We start from the raw sequence: 25,709 nt of genomic DNA on the forward strand, positions 1-25,709 counted from the left end.
TATAAACTGGAAAGCCCCTGCAAACCCAGATCACCAGTGGGCTAGAAGCATCAATTATTTTTACAGCTGAGGTTCATAACGGCGGCAAAACTGTCCTCCTGTAATGGGAATATCGATTCCACAGTTTTGTTGGCTGTCAAAGCACACTGTTCTGCACAGCTGCTGCTGAACGGGTGCTTGTTGTCCACGACCAACACCTGTTAAGCAGTCAGCACCAATGCTTCCCTTCCAACCTCTGACACCACCCTCAGGGCAGGCAGACACAACTGCTGAATTGCGTATGAAAATTGCAGTTTTATTGTCTATACAGCTGAAGGTTTAACTCGGACTCCTGCTTCTTTCCGAACTGTATAAAGAAGCAATTCTTCTCCTAGAACAAATAAGCACAGTACACTATTGTAATCTAAGAAACAGGCACTATTTGTGTATTGGAAAGCCTTGCTCTCAATAGGGCTACAAGTCCAATGGCCCATGAGCCACTATTTTAGCAGCTGTAGAAAAGTAAGCCGTAGAAGTCACAGATAATGAGATACTAACAGCAGCAGAGACAGATGATCAGAAGGCTAGGAGAAGCCTTCCTCGAATCCCAGCTGTTCCCACCGCTAATTTAGCAAGCACGACTCATAGGTAGGGACCATGTACTTGATGTTGATGAAGGCATCTTCTCCTCCGGAGCGCTCAAAGGCCTCCAGCGTCTCCTGGATCAGGTCACCGATGTTCTCCCGCTTCTGCTGGCTGTAGTCGATGCCGTCCCCGGAGTTTACTGGGTCATGCAAACACACAAAGAGGCCCGTTATTTCACTGCATTTCCCCAAAAAGTCCTACACACGTGTCTAGGCATTTTTCTCTGAATGCTTGTCATGAGACGCAAGCAATTAACATTTTTACACGATCCTGTAGAGTTTTAGGAGCAGTGACAGATATACAAAAATACAAAGTCCTAGAATGGAGCTGATGAAAATTCATCTAAACTAAAGAAATCAGAGAGTAAATGAAAGTGAGGTGATCATGGTTACACAACAGTTCACAAGTCAGGGAATCTCTTTCTTAAATCTGGCAATTACATCGAGAGTATTCTCTTGGACCTTGACTTCTTCAAAACCCCAAGATGGCATATTTAGAGGGAACCGTCCATCATCAGGTTAGGGTGCTGGCTCTGTGTGACTTCAAATGGACATACTTTGGAGTGAGGGGCTTAGCCCCTGCCCATGTCCGTGGCTTCTGTACGTGGGATGAGCTCCTTCTCCTCCAGGTATCACTAGCCCCGGTGTGCAGCCCTCTGACGGCACCCCCATCACTGCGGATGCAGGTGGGGAGGAGGAAACAGCCTTTCCTGCCGTAGCTGCTCCTGACCCGTCCCTGAGTGCTTGGACGACAGTCATCGTTGCGGCTTCATAGAGGTTGGTGCCACTGCTAGTTTTAGGGTCTAAGTCCAGGCAGGCGGTCCACCCAGGGGGGCACCTGGAGGACCCGCCCGAGGCCTCGTCTCCCAGAGCCTTGAGGGACCCCTCAGCTGCGTCTCAGACTCTGAGGGGAGGGGTTACTAGGCTTGGCCTTCGACGGCCTGGTGAGGGGAACCTGGGTCTGACGTGCTTCACCGTACACAGCCCGGTCTCAAACCATTTGGATAAGAAGTATCTGATTCCACTCCACCTGTGAGGTTACCCAAGTGCGTGGGGTCAGCCCAAAATGGGAGACCCTCTACTTCAATCCAGAATATAAAAATTCCACAATTTTCTCGAATAATAGCCATTACATGCATGTAAGTTGCATTTCCCGCCCAGACTTCTAAGGGTTTCAACACCGTTTATTCTCCCAGTAAGCGAGTCATGTCTGTGCCTCTGCTGACGTTACCCCACCTGACCTGTGATGAAAGGAAAGGGCCACAGGGTGGGCTGAGAGGCCCGGGAGGCCTCAGGATAAACGGCCTGAAGGCTCAGGCCATGCGATGCTACAGGGCGAGGAGCTGCAACTTGAAAATGCGCACTTTACCAGATCAAAGTGTTTACTTTATTCAGATTTCAATATAGCTCCATATGCTTATCTTGCTTGAATGTGAAAATAATAGAGGGAAAAACGGTATTTCAAAGTTTTTTTCCCCAGTGGTTTTGAACATTTTAAAAAAGATGGAGTAATGGTTCAGACCAGTAATAAAGGTAACAATTACAATCGCACACAGCATAGATAAGCAGGTTTTTTGCTTGATTTTCCCAGAGACTTGTTAAAGAAATATCACTGTCTTCTGTAGCACAGAGAAAAGACATGGCTTTCCTGACTGGTTTCTTCTGGTGGGGGGTGAAGGCAGGCAGAAATATTACTAATTTTCAGAAAGAGAAAGACTATGAGTCACACAGCCACAGTGCATATCAGTTTTTCATAACCAATGAACTTACAATGCAAAGCCATTGCAATTAGGTGGACTTTTCCTTTCTCATGGTGGAAGCCTTTCTGCTATGATGGGGAAAGCTGGATTGAAGTCAAAGCTTGATTTACAGAGTAGCTGATCATCTAAAATATTCATACATGATACTTGTACAGGACAAATAAGAGATAAGACGTTTGACCAAAAGGGTTCTTGCCCTGTTGTTTTTGAGCTAAAGGTAAACTTAAAAATATATAGAGAGAGACAGATACACACAAATGAAATAGGTTGTTTTGGTTTTTTTTTTAAAGATTTACAGGGTGGTCTGAGAAGAGAGTCAGTGCAGTTGGGGTCACCCACCAGGGAGGACAACGTAGTATCCATCCACGTGGAGGGCTTTCCAACAGGAGAAGGCCTTGGGTCAAATTAAGAGAGAAGGGGGAGGAAGCTTGTGTGTGTGTGTGTCTGTGTGTGTGTGTGTGTGTGTGTGTGTGTATGTGTGTGTGGGGGGGAGGGTCGGTCAGGCGTGTTACAGGTGTAATGAAAAGATGCTAAGGAAGAAGGTCCCAAAGAGGGGAGGGCCAAAGCAACACAGTCCGAAACAGGTGCAGCAGGGACAGAGACAGCGCGTGTGACAAGGAAGACCCGTAAGGAAGGTACATGTGAGGAACAACATCCCAGGATTCTGATTGGAACCGTGAAGGAGATCCAGTGAGAGGGTCTGGCGGGCCTTTGAGGGCTTCTTCCCTCCAGAGGACATTCCTGATAAATTCCTCCTGCTCACGAAAGAGGTGCACTTAGGGAGGAGCCGGCAGGACCCAGGTTTGCATGGCCAGCCGAGCCCATGGCGCAAACACCCCGGGGGCACGTGGAAAATGTAATTGGTGATGGTGCCCAGTTGTGACAGCCTTGATCCAGTTCCTGATGGACAAAGATATGTAAATTAATCACTAATAAATGGTGCATTTTGTTGGCATACTAGTCAAAAGGTCAAGAACTGAATAGATCACGGGACAGACATATTTTCCTGATGGGGGCAGAGGGGGGTGGAAAGTCTGCACACAATGGAAAGCTTAACACACCCTGTTTTTCCCACTGCCTTCCAGAATGCTATAATGACAAGCAACACTTTATTCAATAATAACCTATTCTTACTTTTTAAAAGTATTTAACTGTAGGAGTAAGTAAACTATGTAGCTTTTTTGTTTCCCAACAGTGTATAAAGCAAATGATAAAAAGAACAGAACAGAATAACAGTTGCTTATTCAAAAAGGGAGTTGGAGTTGGAATATTTTGTGGTTGCAGAATGTGTATCACTGGGGTAGAAAAAAAGCCCAACAAAGGAGCACATCCCTTCTTTTAGGTGCTGAAATGATGACCGGGCACAGTTTAGTGTCAAGCCATGTTGGGGGGCAGGTGAGCGGTGTGGTCTCCATTTCAAAACTGCTATATTGTCAGGTTTTTTTAGAATCTGAGCTTGAGGTGATTAGCTTGAGCTCACCATTTAAGATACATATGACACTGTTGGAAAAAAAACTTGTGAGAATAGGATGCTTTAAAAAAAAAAAAACCCAGATGGTTATGTACAATTGTCAATTCTGATTAGGAAGATGACATTTCAATTCAGGAAGCTAGGAGTCTATTTTATGTCCAGCAGCTGGAAAGATACATTGAGGATGGAAAAGATATGTTTTATTTATAACCAAACAAATAGGAGTATAACAACGGTTTAAACCAGACTTTGCATTTCTAAAGGGATAACACGCAAATAGACTAGAACAAGGGATCTGGTTTCTCTTCTTAGAGGTCCTTGTGTGCAGGAGGTGGGCAACTACTGTTTGAAAGTCCTTCTTGGTTAGGGATTATTTTAAATATACTTATTATTCTGAATGTTGAAGTTGTTTTTGATTATGTAGGTAGTACGTTTAAGCACACACAGCCTCCTTTTCTATCTAGCCCCCTTTAGACAGTCCTAACCTGGTTGCTTTCTCTTTCTAGATGCCGCTTTGGTCAGAACTGGGACGTGCGTATCCCAGTCTTGCGTCGGTCAATGGCGTGCTCTCAGTGAATGAACTCAGCTCGTGATTGGGAAGTGATGATCGTGACACCTCACCACCAAGGCCATCCAAAGGGAGGCTGCATCAGATGCACTGACATTTCACACAGATACGTATCTATGAGGCAGCGGACATGGACCAGCTGCAGACACGTGTCTTGTGGGATTTCGATGGAAGAGTCTCTTAGCATTTTTACAGTTTCTAGACTGTGTAGAAGCTTTATTCTTTTCCTTTCTTCAGTTACTACTATTATAGGAAAAAATGAAAAAAAAAAAAGCAAAGTGGGGAAAAGGAAACTTTTGGTGGCCAGAGCAAGGTCTTCCCAAGTTAGTGCTGAGGTCGGTGTCAATGGCACCTTTGGCCATACCAAAGAGTGATGTTCTCTCTGTAGACAGCGGAAGACTAGGCCCTGCAGGGTGATGCAAGATGGAAAAAAAAAAGCTCTTGCCTTTGGGGAGCTTCTCATCTACCTGGGGGAGCCTAGCTGGCCACAGTCCCTGTAGGTCCCGTGCACGCCCTATGAGAGTCAGTGTGGGCCGCGCACCCTGACTGCAGAGCCCCGGCGCCATAGGCCTTTCTCCTGTTCCTTGGCTTCCCACTGGAGACTGTGTCCTGAGAGAAGGCTTATCTGTGTGTTTTAGTCAGACACTTGAGTCCCCTTATCTGAAAACAGGAAGAGCAGTGAAAGGATGTATGGACGGCCATAAGAGGCTCAAGGAGAGTTACATTCACATTTGGATTTTTCTGACTCTAGTGTTTTTTTGGTCAATACTCTTCAATGTTAAGTGTATAGATATTGTTATATGAACAGTAATACACAAAGAAGTTATTGGGAAACGAAAGCATTATTACACATAAATGCTTACTTCGGGTTGCTTATTCAACATACCTTAAGTATTACTCATTTGGTACCGATGAATGAAATAATTTATAGACTACCTATGCTTTCTGGTCATGACTAAGAAAAGCAGCAGGCACAATTTGGGGGAAACTTCCATTAGTTTTGCAGGCTCCTGGCTGAAGCAGCAGCAGGACAGGCTAAGCACGACCACACGACGGAGAGGCAGTGGGTCGGCAGGAAGGAAGGCATCGTGCCCACTGCCACCTGTCATCCTGAAATTGCTCATGACTTGGCTGCTTTGCAGAGCCATGAACCAAACACTCCTAAAGAAAACACTGGCCTGGGAACCTCAATTAAAAACCACCAGAGGGAATCAGGAAATGATAAGCAATGACTCAAATGATGTCCAGACTACCATTACCAATCTTTCTTCACACTACTAACTTTTGGAAGCTCTAATTTATGATGTAACTTGCCACGCTCAGTGACAGCAACAGTTTGTGTCACCTCTTAAGTGTACAAGAGCACTTGAAATAACTGTGGAAAGTAGCAAAGACCTCAGACAAATAAAAAGATGATTAAACCGATGGAACAACATTCACCTCAGCCTTTGACAGCACCAGACAGTGAGCCGGGCAGAGTGATTCTCTCAGCGCACCAAAGGCTAAATTACAGTCGTAAAACAAGGCTTTGAAATAAATGGCTGCCGACTGGCTGTGGTTTGGCTGCGCCCTCCTTTGGTCTACCGCTTCCTTCTCTGGCCATGTGTGCGTGGCCACTTTGCATACATGGTATGTGAACGTGAATCCAGGCCAAGTCCAGCCTGAAGCTTTTCTCAGTATGACAGCATCCACGGATATAACGCGACTTGCAGACAACACGCCTGTCTACCATTTCCCCAGGTGAGATGCTGGCGAGCTCGGCACAAGGCAAGAACTCTGGTCCTTCCTTGTGTGCCCGGGGGAGGGGGGGGGGGTGCTGGACAACCTCCCTGAAGCAATGCTGAGTGGAATTTTTAAAAGTACTAACAGAAGAAACTGAATCAATTCCTTCTGGATCAGAAAAGACTTTTGTTTTTTTTTTTTTTGGTTGCTCAAATGTTCAACTAAAACATTTCAAAAGCTTTAAAGCTCAACTGAAAGGAATTTTACCTGTCAAGACCTGTAACCAGTGCTGGCTTCAGTCACAGCTAAAGCTGCTTTCCTTCTGCCTGGGTATCAGTGACGTCATCTGCTCTGGAGAGAGAGTGAGCCCTTGGGGCCTGGGCTCAGGTCTCGGCAGGGTGTGTGTGTGGAACCTACTGCAAATATTATTGTGATAAGATGTTTTTTGATGACATTAAACCAGCACAGATGTTCTGTTGGATGATTCTGAACAAAATTTCAATTTTGGGCTTAGTGGATTTAACAGTTACAAGCTGGAGATGACCTCAAACAGTAATTCCCTGTTCGCACTAATTGGTATTTAAGCAGAAATGTTAGTTGTAGTGGAATAAAACTAATATTTTCCAACAGATATTTCTTAAAACGATGACTCTTATCGAAAAAGATTTCATTAAAAAGATAACTCATATGAGTTTATAAATGGTTGCTTTGAGTTTTTTGCTTTTTAATTTGAATTAAGAAAGGGAGAGAAGAGACAGATGTATTTTGTCTTTTAAGGAGTTTTTCATTTCAAGACCTAGATTATATTGTCAACATTTGTTTTGCCAGAAATATCTTGTTTATTTGGGGTTAGCTTGAACCCAATTTACTTTATAGAAATAGTGTTACCTGTTTTGGAATAAAAGGGCTTTCTCCCATAAAGTTTGGAAAATTACAGTGGAAACAATTGTAAATTCCAGTCTGATCCTTTCTGGAGATGAGGGAATGGAAGAGGAAGGGAAGAGGGGAAGACAAACTAGGAGAAATTTCATTTTTCTACATTGAATAAGAGAAGAAGCCTTTTGGGAAGATGTTTTGAGGTTATCTGCTTTTAGAATCCTAAAGAAATGCTTCTTTCACTTTCTTTTTTTAGCTTTGCTATGTTACTTTGAAGACACTCATCTTTTTTTTTTTTTCCTTAGTGATAACATGTGTCACCCTATTCAGAATTCTGGGTGTTTCCCTGTTTGGCCCAAGCTTAGCCACGGCTTCCTTGGCTAACTTCATATTCTCTTGGAAAGTGATTGTTTTCAACATACCCTTAAGTCTGACTGTACAATGGATATTTCTAGAGTGTTGTTGGTTCATGGCGGGTGTGAATCAAAGTTGCAATGGTTTTGCAACCAAAAACTTATAATAACCAGAGCATGTGTCATGCTACAGATGCCCAAAGGCTTAAACACTCCAAATCTCCTCAGATCTTGTTGACATTAATGAAATTCATAAGATTTCTTTCCTCTGAAGATAAAAGCTTTGAAGCAAGACCTCGATTCCCAGCTGGATGTCTGTCTCTCTCCCTCACCTTTTGACGCTGGAGCTGGGTGACTAAAGCAAGAGGTTCCTAAGCCATCATAGTTTAGAAAGCTCAAGGAAAGGTTTTCATCTCTGAATGGGGGCGCTGATCACTTGTGAAACTAAAGATATCATGGATCTTGGCCCAATTGTCAATTAGATATTTAAATGTTCCTTGAGACAGACAATGAAGATTTCTAAACAACTGCCATTTTGCAATGCCAGAGTAGACTTGTTCTGTAGGAAATGAACAAGGATAACATCGGGGTGTAGTGATATAGTGGAAGTAACATTGAACTTTAAAGGCAAATAACTTGCCATATAATTTTTCAAACCTTAGTAGCTGCAATGTTCCGTAACTTACTAGATGGTTAACTATGGACAGGTTACTTAATTTCTCTGAATCTCAGTTACCTTCCCTGTAGAAAGAAGGGACTGAACTTTGGGTGATCTCTGCTCATCCTAACATTACATTATATAATATCACAACACAACTTTGGAATAAGCTTTTGGAAAGGATGGATGCACAGTATTTCAACTGAAAAGATAATCACAAAGCATCTGTGTAATTCTTCAAAGTAAGTCACAGATCTCATAAGCATCAAATTCAGCTTTCAAATCAAGTTCTAAAAAAACCCAAAGGACCAAGGTTTATATAGTTAGTTCTGGTTTAGAAAGAGAACACTGTCAAAAACTCAAATTATTTGTTGACACACTACCAAAATTTATTCCATTCTGCTACTTCAATAAGTCTATGTAGATTTTGATTTATTAGAATAAAGACCAAATGTATGGGTTGGCTTTCTAAATATATTCAGTTGACAGTGATTTGGTCAAGACTACAAAAAAGCAAGTTAGGTTCATCTCTGATTATTGACAATTTGACTTGGAAGTTATACTGAGAAAAATAGGTGGGTTCACCAATTTATCCCTCTACAGGATAATTACAACTATAGATTCAGTTGCCATTGAATTAAACTGTATTCCGAGTTGTGAAGTAGAAGTGTATCTCTTTTCTTGTTGGTCCACATGATTCAATGCACATTCAGTGAACATTCAACAGAAAAGGAGCAGAGAGTTCTAAGTCCAGCTCTTGTCCTAAATCTATTTCCTGCTGGCTTATCTCATGGTGGAGTAATAATAACAACAATAATACTAGCATAATGTCATTTAAAGCTAAGAATAGCCCTATGAGCTAGATACTATTACCGTCTCAGCACAGGGAGCACACTGAGGTTTAGGAGGTGGAATCACTTAGTAAAGTGACACAAGCACTACATGATTCTGGGATGCTGAGAAAGAGAAATGGTGGGTGGCATATGCTGGAGTACAATGAGAAGGGTGACAGGAAGATCCAGAAGAGAGGTCTAAGCGTCCTATGCCAACGTGGGCAGTGCGCAGGGAGCAGGAACTTGGCCTTTCTAACTCTAGAAGAATTTTAACCCTGTAGAGAAGGAATGGCATCAGGAGAGAGGGTCTAGGTGAATAAATGTCGGGGGAGATAGTCTACTCACTGCAAGCAATCAATTTATGTTTCACAGGGCAGCAAACTGTTCATCTTGGCTTCATTTTTATGATACAGACTATTATGCTATCTTTCCTTCTTTATAAGTCCTTGAAATAATGACATCCTTTACCAAAATATGTTCAGGAAGACAAAATCAAGGCTGACTGCTTTCAAGGACTTTTTTTTTTCAGTGCCATATGATACAGGAGGACTATGGGGAAATTCTGGGATTAACTTCACATTCCATCCCTCCCACTCTTTATGAGCACTTAACGACTTATTTCTAGATCTGTAGGTGTTAGCTATATAGTCTTCTAGAGGAGGAAATCATAAGGCTTTATGTGCTTGAGGCAGAAAAGCAGCCTGAGGGCTACCGTCCAGGATGCCTACGTTACTTGCAGAAGGATGCTTGGTAGAGTCAGACCAGAGGTGTTGGGAAAACCTGTAACTACAGACTAGTAGGAAGAAGGTGAGAAGGTAAAAAGGAGGAACCTTGTAAGTATCTGGATGGTCTTTCTATATCCTTTGAAAAAAGCCAGATTCCAGCTACAGATGTTGGGGGAGTTTATGAATCAAAGTTCAAGGTTCCCATGGTCCATGAGGACTAGGGAAGTCTCTAGTGTTCCTTTAGGGAACTGTACCTTGGGACCGCCCCCGCCCGGAGGTAAGCACTGACTTTACTGGTAGCGGGAGCCCTGCGTCTGGACTCAGAAGATCAGCGCCATCTTCGGCTCCTCCTTCCCTGTATCCAGCTCGCTGTTGTGCAGTGCACGGCGGGTCTGCTTAATACACCCAGTTCCAGAGCTACTCTGGCCCACCCTGGGAGGTAGCTAAGAGTCTGTTTGGTCTTTCAAACTCTCCTCCTGCTAATTCACCCTGCAGATTAATTTTCCTAGTCACCTTCTCTCCTGATTAATAACCAACATTTCCACGTTGTATGATGGATCAAATTCAAGTTCCTGACACCAGGACCCTCTCTCTCTGCTCTCCCTTATGAAGTCAATCTTATATTTTGCTCCTTCCCAACGAGACATTCTGCTCCAATCAGACGTGGATTTCTTCCTAGCCCCAATGTGTTCGATTTTCATTCATGTCTTTAACACCCCCATAGGACTATGCTCCTCTCTCCCTTCTGATAAGTCCCACCTTACTTCTTTTCAAGGCCAGTTTGGGATTTACTTCTTCTGTGAAGTTGACTCCACAATCTTCTTTCTTTCTTTTGAATTCCTAGAGCTATGGTCAGTAATATCTCCACCTCCCTTAAGTACGTGTCACTCTAGAACCCTTAGAAGTGCTTTATGTTGTTTAGTTTTCCTACATTTTACCACCTCTTGAAGGATAGGTTTATGCTATAAACTTTGTTCATTGGCATCAAATACAAATCGAATCTTTGTGAAAGGGATGAATGAAAGAATAAATTACTGCTTTGTGTGTTTACTGAATCCAGATACGTTATAAGCAAATTCAGTTCTAAGTAAATTGTATGTTAAAAGTAGTGCCCACAATCTGCCCAATTCTTATTCTTTATTTACTATTTACAAACTTGTGAGTTCTTATCCATGGAGATAGTATTTATGTGGATTCAGAAAGGCTGAGTATACGTACATAGAGGGTTGGTGTAGTTAGATAGCCTCATCTCTTTTCCAAAATCCTCCTTGATTTAAAGTGGAGTTTACTTGGATCACCCTTAAATTTGAGAAGAGAAAGCTTTCCTTCTCCAGAATGAAAAAAAAATCAGATTATCCTATTTCATTGAATATCTAAATTTTGCTTAATATAGTTTCTTTCCCAGCTACATGATAATTTTCAGTCAGGCAAGGAAATGTTTTCAGTTGGAAAGGAAATACTGATGGCTGCTTTCAGGGGTGATGCAAACCTATTGGAGATACTTTTACTGCTTTTAGACTGATGCTGGAAACTTTCAGAAATGGACCAGAATGACAGCTGTTATCATGGCTTTTCATTTCCAAGAAATATTAATGATACAACCCATTTTAAATTCTAAATTCTTTTTTGTATTTGAGGTACAAAAATGAAAAAAGAAATCTCAGATTTCTAGCAAATTTTATCAGCAAATGCAGTAAACTATGGGGAGATGTACTTCTCAAATTATCTTTGTTAGAACTTTCATCTTTATAGTGAACTCAGAACTCAGAAGCCTGTGTGTGTCCACACTGGTGATCGCATCACAGCAAAGTTTGGTTAAATCATTTTAGATGAATACCTGCACAGAGGGGCACAGAGCCACAAAACAAAAGACCTTCATGGCCTTGATGTACCCTTTGTTCTACTGCAGAAAATAATTAAATAAAGTCACTAACGGTACTCACAATGAAAAAACACATCACCCCGTTTCTGCAGATCAGATGATTCCTCTATTATCTACGATTTAGCTCAGCTTGCTTAAACTAGCTACTCTTTGAAAATTCTAAGATGAATTATTGGGTGCAAAATCTAATAGATTTCCAAGCCATTAGCTGTAAATTTTACCGAGTGAAAATCTTTCTCATCAAATGAGCTCAATTAACACAAAAATAGTATATTTAATGAACAAATCAGAGCAATCTGCTGGGCTGAACTGAGTTAACGGCTGTATAAGTGACAGAGTTAAAGCCTTTTACAATTGTCTCAGTTTAAAAGAACCTCGCAGTATCTGTCAAAGCTCTGACTACCAACTTTCATCAGTGTCTACGTTGGTTAGTTCAATGTGGCGGGAGACATCCACTCTGCCACCAGGCACATTAATGCAGAGCACAACCTGCAAATACTGAGCTCGCCTGACTCCATTTTTCCAAATGTTCAGGGCTTTGTTAAAGTCCAATCAGAGTTTTGGCTGTGTGTGAAGAAAAAGAGAGGTATCTAAATCATGGGGACAAAATGAAAATGTGGCCATTTAATTTGCCATGTCAGCAAAATCGGGTTTGCACATGAATTGAAACTAAAGCTTGTCGGAAATGCTGATAGGTGAAATATGCTGACTTTTGATACTTTTGAATAAAGACTGTTTATTTGCCTGTGTTACATTTTTATCTCTTAAAATTCCTCAGTTTAGTGCACACAATTACTTTCCTCTTAATCAGGCTTTTGGGAGTAGGTGAGTCCGAACAAAGCCAACTGGAAACAAACAAGAGCCTCCCCAAGGGGTTGAGGCCATGTGCACAGGGATATGCCCTCAGCCTGTTACTGAATCTCTGGCTGAAACAGGTGTAATAATACCTTCCTGGAAGGAGAGGTGCAAGGATAAAATAAAAGAATATATGTTGTGTCTTTAGGAATATAACAAGCAATTAGTATTACTGTAGTTTCTGTGATGTCAGTATCCCATCTTCCAGGTAACAGTGGATTGCCTATGATTTAACTCTCCTCTGGGTAGGACAGGAAGACTAGCCCACAGAATACCATGGAGTAAGGGTTTTGCTTTTATAAAATGGGTTCACTCTACAGCCCCAGAAAAGGAGCAGCAGGGAACTGCTTTATCTTCAAGTCCTGCAGGAGAGTGAGTTTACTGTCAGTTGTCTGGACTCACCATGAACACAGAGCTGCCCTGTTGGGGATACTTGTTACACGGGCGTAGTTTGCTCTGGTCTAGATGGGTTCCTTGGACCCTGTCTGCAACATGATCAAGGTTCTTGGTTGCAGGGCTTTAGAAGCAAACGATTTATGGCATAAGCTTACACTCACTAGTTGCCCTCAGTCCCCTTTCTCCCCGGGTAGAGTTCAATATATTGGTGCCTAAATGAACGGGGCAAAGGCCGGTTCTTGTCTTCCTGCAAATGGCACTCAGCCTTGGCTATCTGAGCCCTGGCGGCCCTGTTTCTTTCTCTTTTGCTTCAGGTAATTCATATAATTCCTATAATTCCTATTTTATATTGAGCAAGTAGCTGAATTGAGAAGGAGAGAAAGAGAGAGGAGGTGTCCTTGCCTATTTCTGATCACAAGGTAAGAGCTGAGCTGGAGAAGTGACAGTAGAACAGAAGGAAGGATGGGAGCAGTGTTCCAGCTCGTGTCTGGTCCCTGTAGGAAGAGAACTGAGGTGGGGACGTTTAGAAACCTTGCTCTCCTGCTTCTTCTATTGCAGCTAAAATCACCCCATCCACCTCCTTCACCACATAGGTTGCTACTTTGGCCTCTGAGCTCCCCCCCAAGCTCTCTCCTAGACTCTTCAAATCATGACCCTCGGCCCCTTGGGATGCTGGTGGACCTCAGCTCCTGCGCCTAGCCAGGCTCCCAAATCTGACATTTGCACAGTAGACTCAGAGCTCTGAGTGAACTGGACAAACGTCCTGGCAAGCAGGCACACTCGCTGCCTTCTGTCAGCCTGGCACCTGATGGATTAAGTCTGGAAAAACCTCCAGGTGGATGGAGAGACCTGGCCCAGGGAGTTCTCATCTTTCAACCAGCCACGGCCTCGACACAAGTCACCCCCTTTAGCTCCAGCCTCGGGGAATGCCATCCGCTGAGGAACACTGCCCCTCCACGTGCCTCTATGGACAAGACCCACATTCTTGCATTCGAAGGTCTTCCGTGTGTCTTGGCTGTTCATATTTTTACAGAGACCTTTGGCTCACAGAAGCAGCTCTAATGGTGGGGATTTCAGGAGCCAAGGGAGTGTGGCTTCGAGGTGCTTGTGGACAGACAAACTTCCTGGGCCCTGGGATGACAGCAAATCTGTCCTCTTCTCTCCCTCCTTGTGGGCCGGCCGCAGCTGTGGGTCAGGGTACGTCCGTGGGTGCGGGCTGTGGACGGGGCCCCTCAGCAAGGGAGAGGGCAGCTGGTGGACCAGAGGCAGAGCAGAGGCTCCTTGCCCCCCACGGCCGCCCGCCCGCCGGGGGCTCACACGCCACTTCCATGGGCCCAGAGCAGCGGTTGTTTGTAAACTGCTTCCCAGCTTGAGGATAAGAGGAATGTAAATCCAAGGAGGAAATCGGGAATGGGGTTCTAATTTGAACTCGGATGTAGTTGTCCAAGTTCTATGATTTCAGGAAGATCAGCCGGGTGGGGTTCTGGTAGCTGAGGGTAGAGAGTGGAGAACTAGATGGGTAAACGGGGTGTTCACGTTCTGGAGGAAGAGGCAGATATTAACACCCCAATGAGCCAACGACGGAATAAGAGTGCTTGAGAGAGTGAGAGGTTCTAGCAAGGAGCGAAAATAAGAGATGTGGCAGAGAGGGGCTGGGAGGGACCACCTGGGCAGGTGAACAGGACAGTCTCGATGAGAAAATTAAAACTAAACTGAGCCCCAAAGGCTGAGAAGGCGGCGGCTTTGCAACAAGCAGCCTGGGGAGGACGTGCCGCGCTGAACAGAAAATGCAAGAAAGGCCTTGAGGTTGGAACAAGTTGTCATCAGAGAGCACAGTTTCAGCCGGTTATCGCGGTCATTCTTTTCAACACTGATGATACTACACGTAACTGTACTTTCTAATGACTGCTCGACGGCTCTGGGGTTGAAGGAGTGTAAAGTATGCAGCCATCCTCCTCTAGTTAGGGACATTGTCTCCTTCCAGATTTTCACAACTTTAGACAACAATGCAATAAACATCTTTGTGCATTCAGTCTTTTTTTTTTTTTTTTTTTTTAGTTCTATTATTTCCCTGAAACAGTTCTCAGAAGTGAGGTTACTGCTTCAAAGAATATGAACATTTTGTAGTCATTGGTATATACTGGTGTATATATATATCTCCATATTGATTTTCAGAAAGGTTATGCCAACTTACAATGTTACCAGCAACACAGGAGCTTACCTGTTTATCACAGCACTGGATGTAATTAAAGTTTGTTTTGTTAATTCAGTATCTATAAAATGTTACTTTAAGATTACTTTCGTTAGTATTTTTCTAATTACCAAGGAGTGCTAATATTTTCCAATGCATTTTTTTTTTTTTTTTTTTTTGGCTACATTGTTTTTTTTCCCCTTATGAGAGTGATTTGTTCTTCTCTTTAGCCTATTTATTTTTCGGGTAGTTTTTACAAGACAAAGTCTCCTAACATCCTGGGAAGCTAGGGGGTGAACAGATCTCTGGAGTTCAGTCTCCGGCATTCATTTCCTTTTGCCTGACTCAATCAGCACTATTTCAGAGGGCAAAGGGTGGCCTGAAAAGAGTTACTGTAACTTCTAGAGGTGCCCAAGGGCGGTAGTACCCTGGGAATTGAAAGAATCTGAGGGATTGTGTTAAGAAATGTAGGGGAAATCGCATCATCAACAAATTACTTTGAGTGATTTAATTGATTGCCACCTCCAGAAGGAGGGACATTTATAAAGATTAGATTTCTGAAAAGCTTCTTTGCACCCTTTCCTTGTGATCGCCCATCCATCTGCCCACCCTCCCAGGGCTTGCTTCCTAGGTCATCCTATGAAGGACCAGGCTCAGTTACCCACCAGGCTAGTCACAGACACGACCTCGAGGGCCCTTTGGTCAGCCCTCACTGACAATGTGCCTTAAATCAAGGCTTTGGGGATTAACTTCAAATTGGATTATTTACAAATGAGAAAATCATTGTTATTTTGGTTTGTGTGTGAAAAGTGTTAATTTGTTAAATGTTAAATTTGTGATATACTACAATTGATTTAAACTTGTGTTGGCATTTCTACATTTTTTACTATATGGGGAGACCCCAGAAGATGAAAGTGGCACCAGGAAGCCCAAGCTGGAGGCTGGGTAGGTCTCGGGAGACAGACTTGGAGGATGCAGGCGGAGCTAAGCCAGAGCATTTGTTCTTACTGAAGGTTAAAAGACCAGTAGCAGTGGAAACTGAAGTCTGCTATTTATCTTCAGGCTCGGGACAGTGCAGACAGCTGCAAGGCGAGCCTCCTCATAAAGCCATGCCAATAACCTTAACCGTGACCTCCGGCTGGAGATGCATTTCAGTGGGTGCACTGATATCTCTTTTAGGCACAAATAAGCACAGTTGTGTCAATTTTGTTTTGAGGTCAGATGATTAACCTGAGGGCCCTTTTTAGTGAATAATAGGGAAAAAAATGTCTTTACATCTTATTTCAGCTTAACAAACAAAACAAAACTTTCTAGTGGGAAGAAAGTTGCATATTACATCGAGAGCAGATTTTAAGGTAAAAATAAACATTACAAAAGGACTTTGAACCTGATTGGCACTGAGCTATTGCAAGGTCAGATTAATAACTGACATGCCATTCAATTAATTAAGGTAAATATAATTATTTGGATAGATATTTCAGTACATATGACCTTTAGTTCTGAATTATCTGGGTATTTCTTTTACTTTTTTTCACCTCCTGTTATGTAGTTACAGCCTGTTATAATGTTATAGATTAAGAAAAAGCAAGCTGTTTACAGAGATCAGTGTGAAGCATTTAAAGTTGTTTTTCTCATATTGACCAGCCCCTGGCAGGTCTAATCATTGCCCTCTCTCAAAGACCAAGGTAAAATAAAACACAAGAAAAACATTGCAGGGCTGCACGTGTTAGCACCCTGCTACAGTCCTTACTCACTGTTGAGTCTGTCCGGAAACCAGTGATTAATCCTATAAAAAACTACGTAACTAGGACCCCAAACATTACCGATCTAAAAAGCCAGGTGATAAATAAAACTACTCAAAATTCTAAATTCCTTTAAGTTCTGTTAAAATTGTTTTTAGCTTGAAGGAACTAAACTGACTCACTTTTTATTTATTCTGCTATTTCCCTTAAAAAAAAACCTTGCAGCTCTGATATGACAAATCAGAATTTGGGAAAAGGAATAGACTTTGGGGGTCTCCATTTCCTGCAGAATGAAGTTGAAATTCTACCAAAAATGAGCTCTCAAAAGTCTACCAATAACCCAAGGGACGGTGGTGTTAAAGGAAGGTGTTCCAGAGAAAACGGCCTTGGCTGCGAGGCTCAGACTCCCAGAGGGGCCTCCTGCTGCTCGGAGGTAGCAGACGACCATGTCCTGCCTGTGGCTTGTTAAGCAAACTTCTGACTGAGCACAGGGAAAGCACTACATGGTCCTGGAAACACGTTTGGGGCCTCTGGGCACAGCAGGGCCCTGAATTGACCCTCTGGGGAGAGCAAGGTGTCAGCATCAGGCCCGGAGCCTTATTTATGTTCCTTCGCTTAATCCTTAAAGAATTCTGTGAGGTTGGTGATGATGATGAAGATGATAGCAAAGACACATAACGATTACTCTTCCCAGGTACCTGGGTGAGCTTTACCGTGAGGATTAAGTAAGGTTACGTAAGTAAAATTCCTGTTACATACGCGTAAGCATGATACCAGTGTTTCTAATATTCTTTATTAGTATAATCATCATTATAATATCAGTGTCAATGCCTCGTCAGAGGGAGGTGGTGAGAATTAAACGAACTAACCTATGTAAAGCACCTGGCCCAAAGCTTGACAGTTATTGGGCACTAGACGAGAGTTTGTTTCTTTCACTTCCTTAATAGGGTCGATTCAAGGAGCTTATGACGTGTTCATTAACATTCCAAATCTACCCATTGTACACATGAGTAAATTGTCAGAGATGGGATTTGATCTCAGATCTATATAAAGCCAAAGTCTCAGTTATTTCCATTACAACTTGCTTCCTCTCTCAGGGAGCTCAGGGCAGTATAGTCAAATCTAGTTGACTCAGAAATTTCTGATGGTTGACCCTGTAATAACTTTAGAAAGAGTGTACCTCCTAATCTCTGTGGATTATTGGGTGTTAAATATATTTTGGTTTATGTCATTCTTGTCTCTGTATCCAGAAGAATTAAAATATCAGAGAAAAAAAGGTTTTGGATGAAACTGGAATGCATTTAAGATTTTAAAATGTGCATGTGCCTACAATAATAATAAAACATTGTTTTATGTTTAACCACATGACATTACCAATGTTCAACCATTTCTGACTTACAAAAATGTCAGTTTCCTGGTTTAATCTAAATTTTAATTTTTTTTAATTGAGGCATAATTGACCTAAAACATTATATTAGTTTCAGGTGTACAGCATAATGAGTCAATGTTGGTATATATCGTGAAGTGATCACCACAATGTCTAGTTAACGTTCATTACCATTTACAGTTACAAATTATTTTTCTCGTGATGAGAACTTTTAAGACTTACTCTTACTCAATACAATATTATTAACTGTAGTCACCATGCTGTACCTTACCTCTCCATGACTTATTTTATAACTGGAAGATTGTATCTCATATTTTAATTCTCACTACGTAAAAAGAATTACCATGTAATTCTTACTGTAGGCACTAGATGTGAAAGCATCTTTTGTATATTTAGCTTATCTAACTTTAATTCTCAACAACCTTGTGACGTTGGTAATGCTATTACCCACAGTTTTACAGGTGAGGAGCCTGCAGTACAGAAAGGTCAGATCTGACTTCCAAGTATAACATTTAACCACGATATGAAAAATAACCAAATGTCTTTATGAATATTTTGACCAAGAAATTTGATTCTGATACATATGAAAACAAGATGAAATAAAAAATGTCATATGAAGTAATTTCTTTAACAATGGACATATTATTCAACTAAATGAAAACTGTTTTCCCTCTATATAGCTTCATAGCTTTGGAATTATCTGTGAAATTAATAATGTAAAGTTAATAATAATTTTGCACCACTGTGATTGGCCAAAATTAAATGCAAGGATAGATATGGTTGTCAGAAAATTTACTGTAAAATAAAAAGATTATATCTGATCCTTAAAAATATTTCTTTTCTTTCCAAGTTTTCTCCAGTGTTTTCTTTTCCTTGAGCTGCCATTTTACATTTGGGAAAACTGAGATCAACACTGACAACCTGACTTTTATTGACTAATTTTAAATGTAAATTTTGTTTTTGGCAATTTTCCTTGATTCTCCATGAAAATAACTTGTTTAAAGTTACCATCCTCACTAAGTTTAAGATATTTTTTCCCTCTGTAGTATGGTTTTTAAACTGTTTTATAAAAATATTTCTGTAGGGGATGCAAAACAATATTATGATGACATAATTTGTTTTACTCCCATGCAATTTCATATAAACATACATAAAGCAGTATTATAGCAGATTAACTTTCTTATATGAGATTAAATTCTCATTAATATATTCTAATGTTTTATGAAAAATATTTTAATACAAAGAAGTACAATTTCCTCATCTATTTTACTACAGTTGCAGGGTTTTTTTGTTTTAGATCATTTTCATTAAAAAAGTTGTTTCCTAACCAAAATAAAGTTCACTTTTTTTTCTTAAAGAAATAATTGGGTCATAGCAATTGTAATTGCTATTGGAGGTTATCGTTATCAGGCTAGATAGTATTTTGGCAAAAATAGAATCTAGGTTGGAATTGGAAAATAGGAAAGTACAAGAAGATATTATTACTAGACCTTATGAGGATATATCAAAATGTGGTTAGTACTATTGCTTTCTTTTCATGGTTATCTCTTTTATATTCTTCATTGATGTTGAAAAAACTGATTTTCTAGATCCTTATTAACTTTCAAAAATGACTAAAACGTCCATTAAAAATCTCACAACACGGTAAGCCTATATTCTTTATGTATTTAGAGCAAACATACATTAACGTGTCACACTTTTGAGTATTTGTGTTGACCCTCTCCAAGTCGTGCGGACTGTCATTATGCGTGTTTGTCTTATTATATCGCCTTCTTAATTCCCGTGTTGTGGATGATAAACATTTTAGTTACAAATATTTTATATTTTTGATCTCAATTGACCATGTATATATGGAACCACTGAAATTTCAAAACATTCTATTTCTGTAATTCCTGGTGTAACAGTCAACTATACAGCAGTCTGGCTGAGAAGGCCGCATTGCCTCGGATCACCCAGAAGTGAGCATAAAAGACTTAATTTCATTGTTGTATGTAACTGTTGCCTCTTGTAAAGCCTGTTTGATTACTAGGAGGGAGACAAGGTCTGGGTTTGGGCCCCTAGATGTTCCAAACCACAGAGGTAACTTTGGTGCCCACACAGTGGCTGACGCTTGCAGGGTGTGCCCACACACAGGTACCCTTAAGCGTACAGCGATCCCCGGTAGGAAGGATTTAAGGCACTTCCATTCTATCATTGAAGCTGAAATCAGTAGTTCACTGTTGACTCTTGTTCATGACCTCAGTGTCATTAAACTCCCCAAAGAGCAGCCTGCTGCAAAGGGTTTCCTAGAAACTTCACTTGCTGTTAAGCCTTTCACATCAAGCACAAATGCAAGTCATGCAAAATCTTTTCCAGTAACCTGAGTAATTCACTGATACACTAGGAAGATGTCTAAATATTAGCATTATGTTTGATTTTACATTCAGGATCAATCTATATCTGTTACTATCCTTGAAAAAATCCTTGCAAGAGTGTGATTGCTTACTCATTTCAATGAGCCCTGGTCAGAAGGTAATATTCATCTTCTATAACAGCGAATTCAAAAGGAATGAAAACTTTTTAAAGGAATCGGAAGAAACAGAACTTTGAATTAATCTGGTTGAGATTATTCAATACTATTCAAGAACATAAAGAGAGCCAACTAGGGAGTAGACACGTCATCTGAATTATGCACTATTTAAAACAAACACTGGCCCAATGATAGTTTCCTCTTACATTTTCTCCTTCATTCTGAATATATTTATGCTTTATTTTAGTGAAAATGGTGTTCTATGACAAATGTTAGTCAGTGGATTATGTTACCAAAAGAATTTGGACTCGCCACTTGTAAAAGTGTATGAAGAATGACCCAGACCTATCCTACACTCCACATCCCTTCTGCTGTCAAGGCTCGTCACCCTTTCCATTTCTCCTGCCACCACCAAACTTAGTCCCTGTCATCTGTCTCCAAATGTGCCTTGCTACTTCAGTAACTTCTCCACTGGTCTCCGCTGCCTTCTGTCTTTGTATCCCCTCAAATTCATCCTTTACAACCACCTAATTAAACCTTCATTAATTCAGCTTGTGTCGCATGTTTTCTGATGAAAACATTCAGAAATTTACCATTATCTGTTGAATAAATTCCAGCTTCCTTGGCCTGGCATTAAGCCCTTTTTAATGGGCTTGAGGCCAATCCTTATCCTGCAGTCTTCTCCCACAGGAACATTAGGCTCCACTCAAATGACAGTTGTTATCCCCAAACAAGAGTAAGGAACTGCCCACCGTCTCAGCTTCCCTCACGCCACTCCTTCATGCTGGCTTTTCTTCCCCACCTCTGCTTATTAAAATCTATAAGCGTCATTCTATCTATGAAGGCTTTCCTGATCACACAAAGTCAGAAGACATTTTTCTTTCCTTTAATCATTTACAAGGTGTTCATGCTTCTCTTACCACCCTTATCACCAAGAAACCCATTTTACAGGAATTGTGAAAATATCTCACTGGTAAGAATTAAGCTCCTTGAAGATGGGAACCATCTTTGAATCCTCTATAGTGTCTCTCTTAATACAGTAGGTGTTAAAGAAAATGTTTGTTGGAAGAATAAATATGAAGGAGTAATATTGCTTCAGGATGGAAGGGTGTCTGGCCCCCTGCAGCACCTCTACCGCTGGATTAGTGGGATGTAGGGCAAGGTCAATGCTGGCAAGCAGAGGGGTCCTCTGGAGGTGGAGCAAGACCCGGGCAGACGCCACTGGAAGTGAGCCTCAGGACGCAGGGATTTCAGTGAAATGGGCAGTCAGTGCCTCCTAGAAGGGAAGTCAGTGTTCGCATTTGGAGGAGAAGCCGTTCGCTTAAGAATCCTGGCTCAGGAAAGGAGAGGACCGAAGAGGTAGGTCAGAGGCACAGAGGAAGCCCGCGGAATACAGCCACACCTGGCAGAGTCCCGTCCTCTCCCTGAGCTCGGATTCACGGTTAAGCTCGTGTGGATCTGACTTCATTTAATGTAGCTCCATTTATAGATGGGCATCGCGTGAAAGGCCCCTGCTGAGTGCTCTCCCCTCGAGCCGTGACATCATAATAGTAACATGCTAACATGCGTTGGGTGTTTTCTATTGCCAGGTGCTGAGCTGTGCTTAAATATATTATTTTGTTCAACCTTTACAACAAAACTGTGAGGCAGGTGCTATTATGAGCATCCTTATTTAGAGTTTTGGCAACTAAGTGTCAGAGAAATGAAGCGACTTGCCCAAGTTCTCTTGGTGAATGAACCAGGCGGCTGGGTCTGGCCGGGGGCAGGCTCGGCGCGGGGCGGGGTTTGGGGGTGGGTGTGGGGTGGAGCTCCGGGCCTGCTTCTTCCCATTGGGCAGTCTGGGGTTATTCTACTACATTTTCACAGACCAACGAAAGGGACAGCAATAGCTTTAACATTTGAGAGCTTATATAACATTTTTGGTGTCTTGGAAAGTTTTCTCCCAAAAAATAGGTTTTGAATATAACCTAAACCCATTAAGACAGTCATTTGGTGACTGCTCTGTGTGTGTGTGTGTGTGTGTGTGTGTGTGTGTGTGTGTGAATTAAGTGACTCCGGAGCTGGCACAGAGTGAGGATGAGCAATGACTTGTGGGTGTGGGTCGTCTCAAGAAGATGGAGGCAGCGTGATAAAGGTTGAGAGCAGTCGGGCCACGTGCACGGAACTTGACGGGTAAGTCTCTTAACTCTGTTGATCTTCATTTCCTCTCGGGGAAAAGGGGATCATAGTAACTTCCTCCCTGGACCAGTACTAGGCGGGAGAAATGGCAGTGAGCGTCTGGTACCTGGTGGTGTCACCTTAGTTGACACGTTATTATTACTGTTGGCATTTAGACTGGTGTCAGCAGGGAGTTATTTAACAGGACAACACTGAGGAACTAGATTAGTTATAAGGCTTTCTTAACTTTCATTTAATTCTACTTCAAATATAATCTTAAGTATTCAAAAAACTAAAATCATTTCTAAAAAGAAAGATTGATGAAGTCAATGGAAAAATTAAGCGATATTTACAAAAGAAAAACTGACTCAGGACTAAACCTATAATGACTCTTACAATCTGTAATGTCCTTAAGTAGAGGGCTTTGGAAGTACTTAGGAAAGGGAACCACATAAAGAAAGACATCTTTTAACTGATTTGGTCCTCATGCCTCTAATGCCAAATCAGGAAAGTCAGTAAATTAGAACAAACAAACAAAATCAAAGTACAAGCAAGTACTCTGGACAAACAGCAGGCCCTGACCCAGAGGTCAGCCCATGGCAGAACTCGGCATCTGCACAAATGGGGCAGACAGCAGCACAGAGAATTTCAAGTGTGTCGGCATGAGCCTGGTTTCCCGAGACCATTCTCAGTCTCCCATCTGCATGCCGTAGTCTAACGTCGCAACGGCTTAGGGCTGACCTTGATGCTTGTCCTCCCTGATGGAGGACTGCTTTTATCATTTGGTTCCAACTTTACTGGTCACAGTCTTCTGATCTTCACTATGGCAATTCACAGCTAATTGCTCTAATGAAGGGAAGCCGCTGAATAAATCACCCCAAAAGAACAGAGTCCTAAATTCACTTGTATTTCTCTTTAGAATGCATTTGATGATTTTTGCTTTATATATACCCACCAAATTGTAGTTATTTTAGATATTATGCAAAGCTAATTTATGTTCTCTGTGTATTCTGGGAAGGCAATTGGGAAAAGTCATTCACAAATGTTTGGTGTAATGGATTAGTTATTTTGTGATAAAAAGTTCTCTGTATTATTTTTCTTAGATAATCAAGAACGAGGGCTTCCTTAGTGGTGCAGTGGTTAAGAATCCGCCTGCCAAAGCAGGGGACATGGGTTCGAGCCCTGGTCCGGGAAGATCCCACATGCCGCGGAGCAACTAAGCCTGTGCGCCACAACTACTGAGCCTGCGCTCTAGAGCCCATGAGCCACAACTACTGAGCCCACGTGCCACAACTACTGAAGCCTGCGCGCCTAGACCCAGTGCTCTGCAACAAGAGAAGCCACCGCAGTGAGAAGCCTGCGCACTGCAACGAAGAGTAGCCCCCGCTCGCCGCAACTAGAGAAAGCCCGCGCGCAGCAACAAAGACCCAGTGCAGCCAAAAATAAATAAATAAAATAAATAAATTTACTAAAAAAAAAAAGAACGAATTTTATGCTCAAATTTCAGGTAAAGAGCTGCATAAAATGATTCAGCATTATAAGTCTGGTAACATGGAATTTTTTATTTTATTAGTTCCTACTCAAAGGTATGATGATAATAGCCAAATTCTTTTGCACTCGTAAATTTCAAATGTCAGATAATGTTAATAATAGCCATTAGTTATGGAGTGCTTGTTCTGTGGTGTGTACTTTACAGACATTGAATCTAATTTTCCCAACAATCCTGCACAATAGATCTTATTATCCTCAGTTAACAGATGGAGAAACAGAGGCTGAGGAACTGTGAGTGATTAGTCCAAAATCACGGAGTAGGCAAAGGTCAGAGCCCCGCCCGGGCTCAGGTCTGTGGGCTCTTGTGGGTCCAACGCTCTGCTTTCAGTGCTTGGGTTACAGAACACCAGGCACATAGAGCACGAGGTAGAAGGGCCCTTCCTTACCACCAAGTGTATAAAACTCTGTGACTGAAAGCTCAGCATCATTCTGAAGGTGAGTGGATGACAGCTCACTCCAAACACGCTGGGTCCCTCCAATTTCAAGTGCATAGGAGGAAATTGCAATAAAGAAAAAACATGAGAATCTCAGTGAAGTTCTACCACTATCCATTATCACAAGTTAAATCTCTTTTTCTGAAAAACAAACTCTAAAAAAAATGATAGCAAATAAGTGTTATTTGAATAATATCTTAATTCTGTGGGGAAAAGAGAAAGGAAAGAACCTGGAGGCCTAGTCTCTCAGAATAATTTCCTTAATTTCTAAGAAAACAGTAAAGCAAAAGAAATAGAGTTCTACTGAAGTGCATTCTGAAAATCTTCAACCACCTCCACACCGTGCCCATCGTGCGAGGATTCCACACCGCACGCGGCACTGAGGGCTCAGACAAATAACCTCGTGCATCCAGCAAAAGACAGGCTGGTACCCTTGGCTCCAACACTTCAATTTCAAGGGTCCAAAGAGCACCTGTGCACATTGTTAGGGCTTGGGTGTTCGTTTCAGGAGATTACATGAAAGTCAGAATTTGAAAGAAAAATGTAAGAAATGCAGAACTCTGAAGGGGTCTCCAGAGCTGGCTGGGATGGAACTACAAACCCTACAGGGCTTTGTCAGAAGGGGCGGTGTCAACACCGGCATGGCCTCCGGGGAACTGAGCAGAGTGCAGAGTTTCACACTGTCTCTGGGGCCAATGAGGGGCGGGGATATACTAGTTATTCAGAAGGTGGTCTTTGACAACCTTCTATTTTCTGTGGCAGGAATTGTAGTGGTATTCTGATTCTGAAACTCAAATTCTTGACTGGGTTAAAGATTTACTACTTTAAAGGGGCTCATATTAGTAAGCACGGTCTTTTACGATGTTTTTGTAAAACTAACTTCAGAACCCCAAATTTTATCTTTGTTTCTGCCTCTCTGATATTCTACAGAATATCATTTCATTACTGTTATTATGTGTAGCAAACACAAATGTCCTGCTTTATGTATCAATAATAAAACATGTGTTATTTTCCTA

At 41.8% G+C, this 25,709-nt stretch overlaps 1 protein-coding gene across 1 annotated transcript in view; it reads right to left on the reverse strand.

The window, feature by feature from the left end:
- Positions 1-282: 282 nt before the first annotated feature.
- PACRG (parkin coregulated) overlaps positions 283-25,709 on the reverse strand; it is a 526,594-nt gene continuing 501,167 nt past the window's right edge. The window contains exon 5 of the mRNA XM_007186085.2: positions 283-763. Within this exon, the coding sequence (XP_007186147.1) occupies positions 603-763 (161 nt within the window). The 3' untranslated portion in view covers positions 283-602. The remainder of the gene's footprint in view (positions 764-25,709) is intronic.

Source organism: Balaenoptera acutorostrata, chromosome 14 (genome assembly GCF_949987535.1).
Source record: "Balaenoptera acutorostrata chromosome 14, mBalAcu1.1, whole genome shotgun sequence".
NCBI lineage: Eukaryota > Metazoa > Chordata > Mammalia > Artiodactyla > Balaenopteridae > Balaenoptera > Balaenoptera acutorostrata.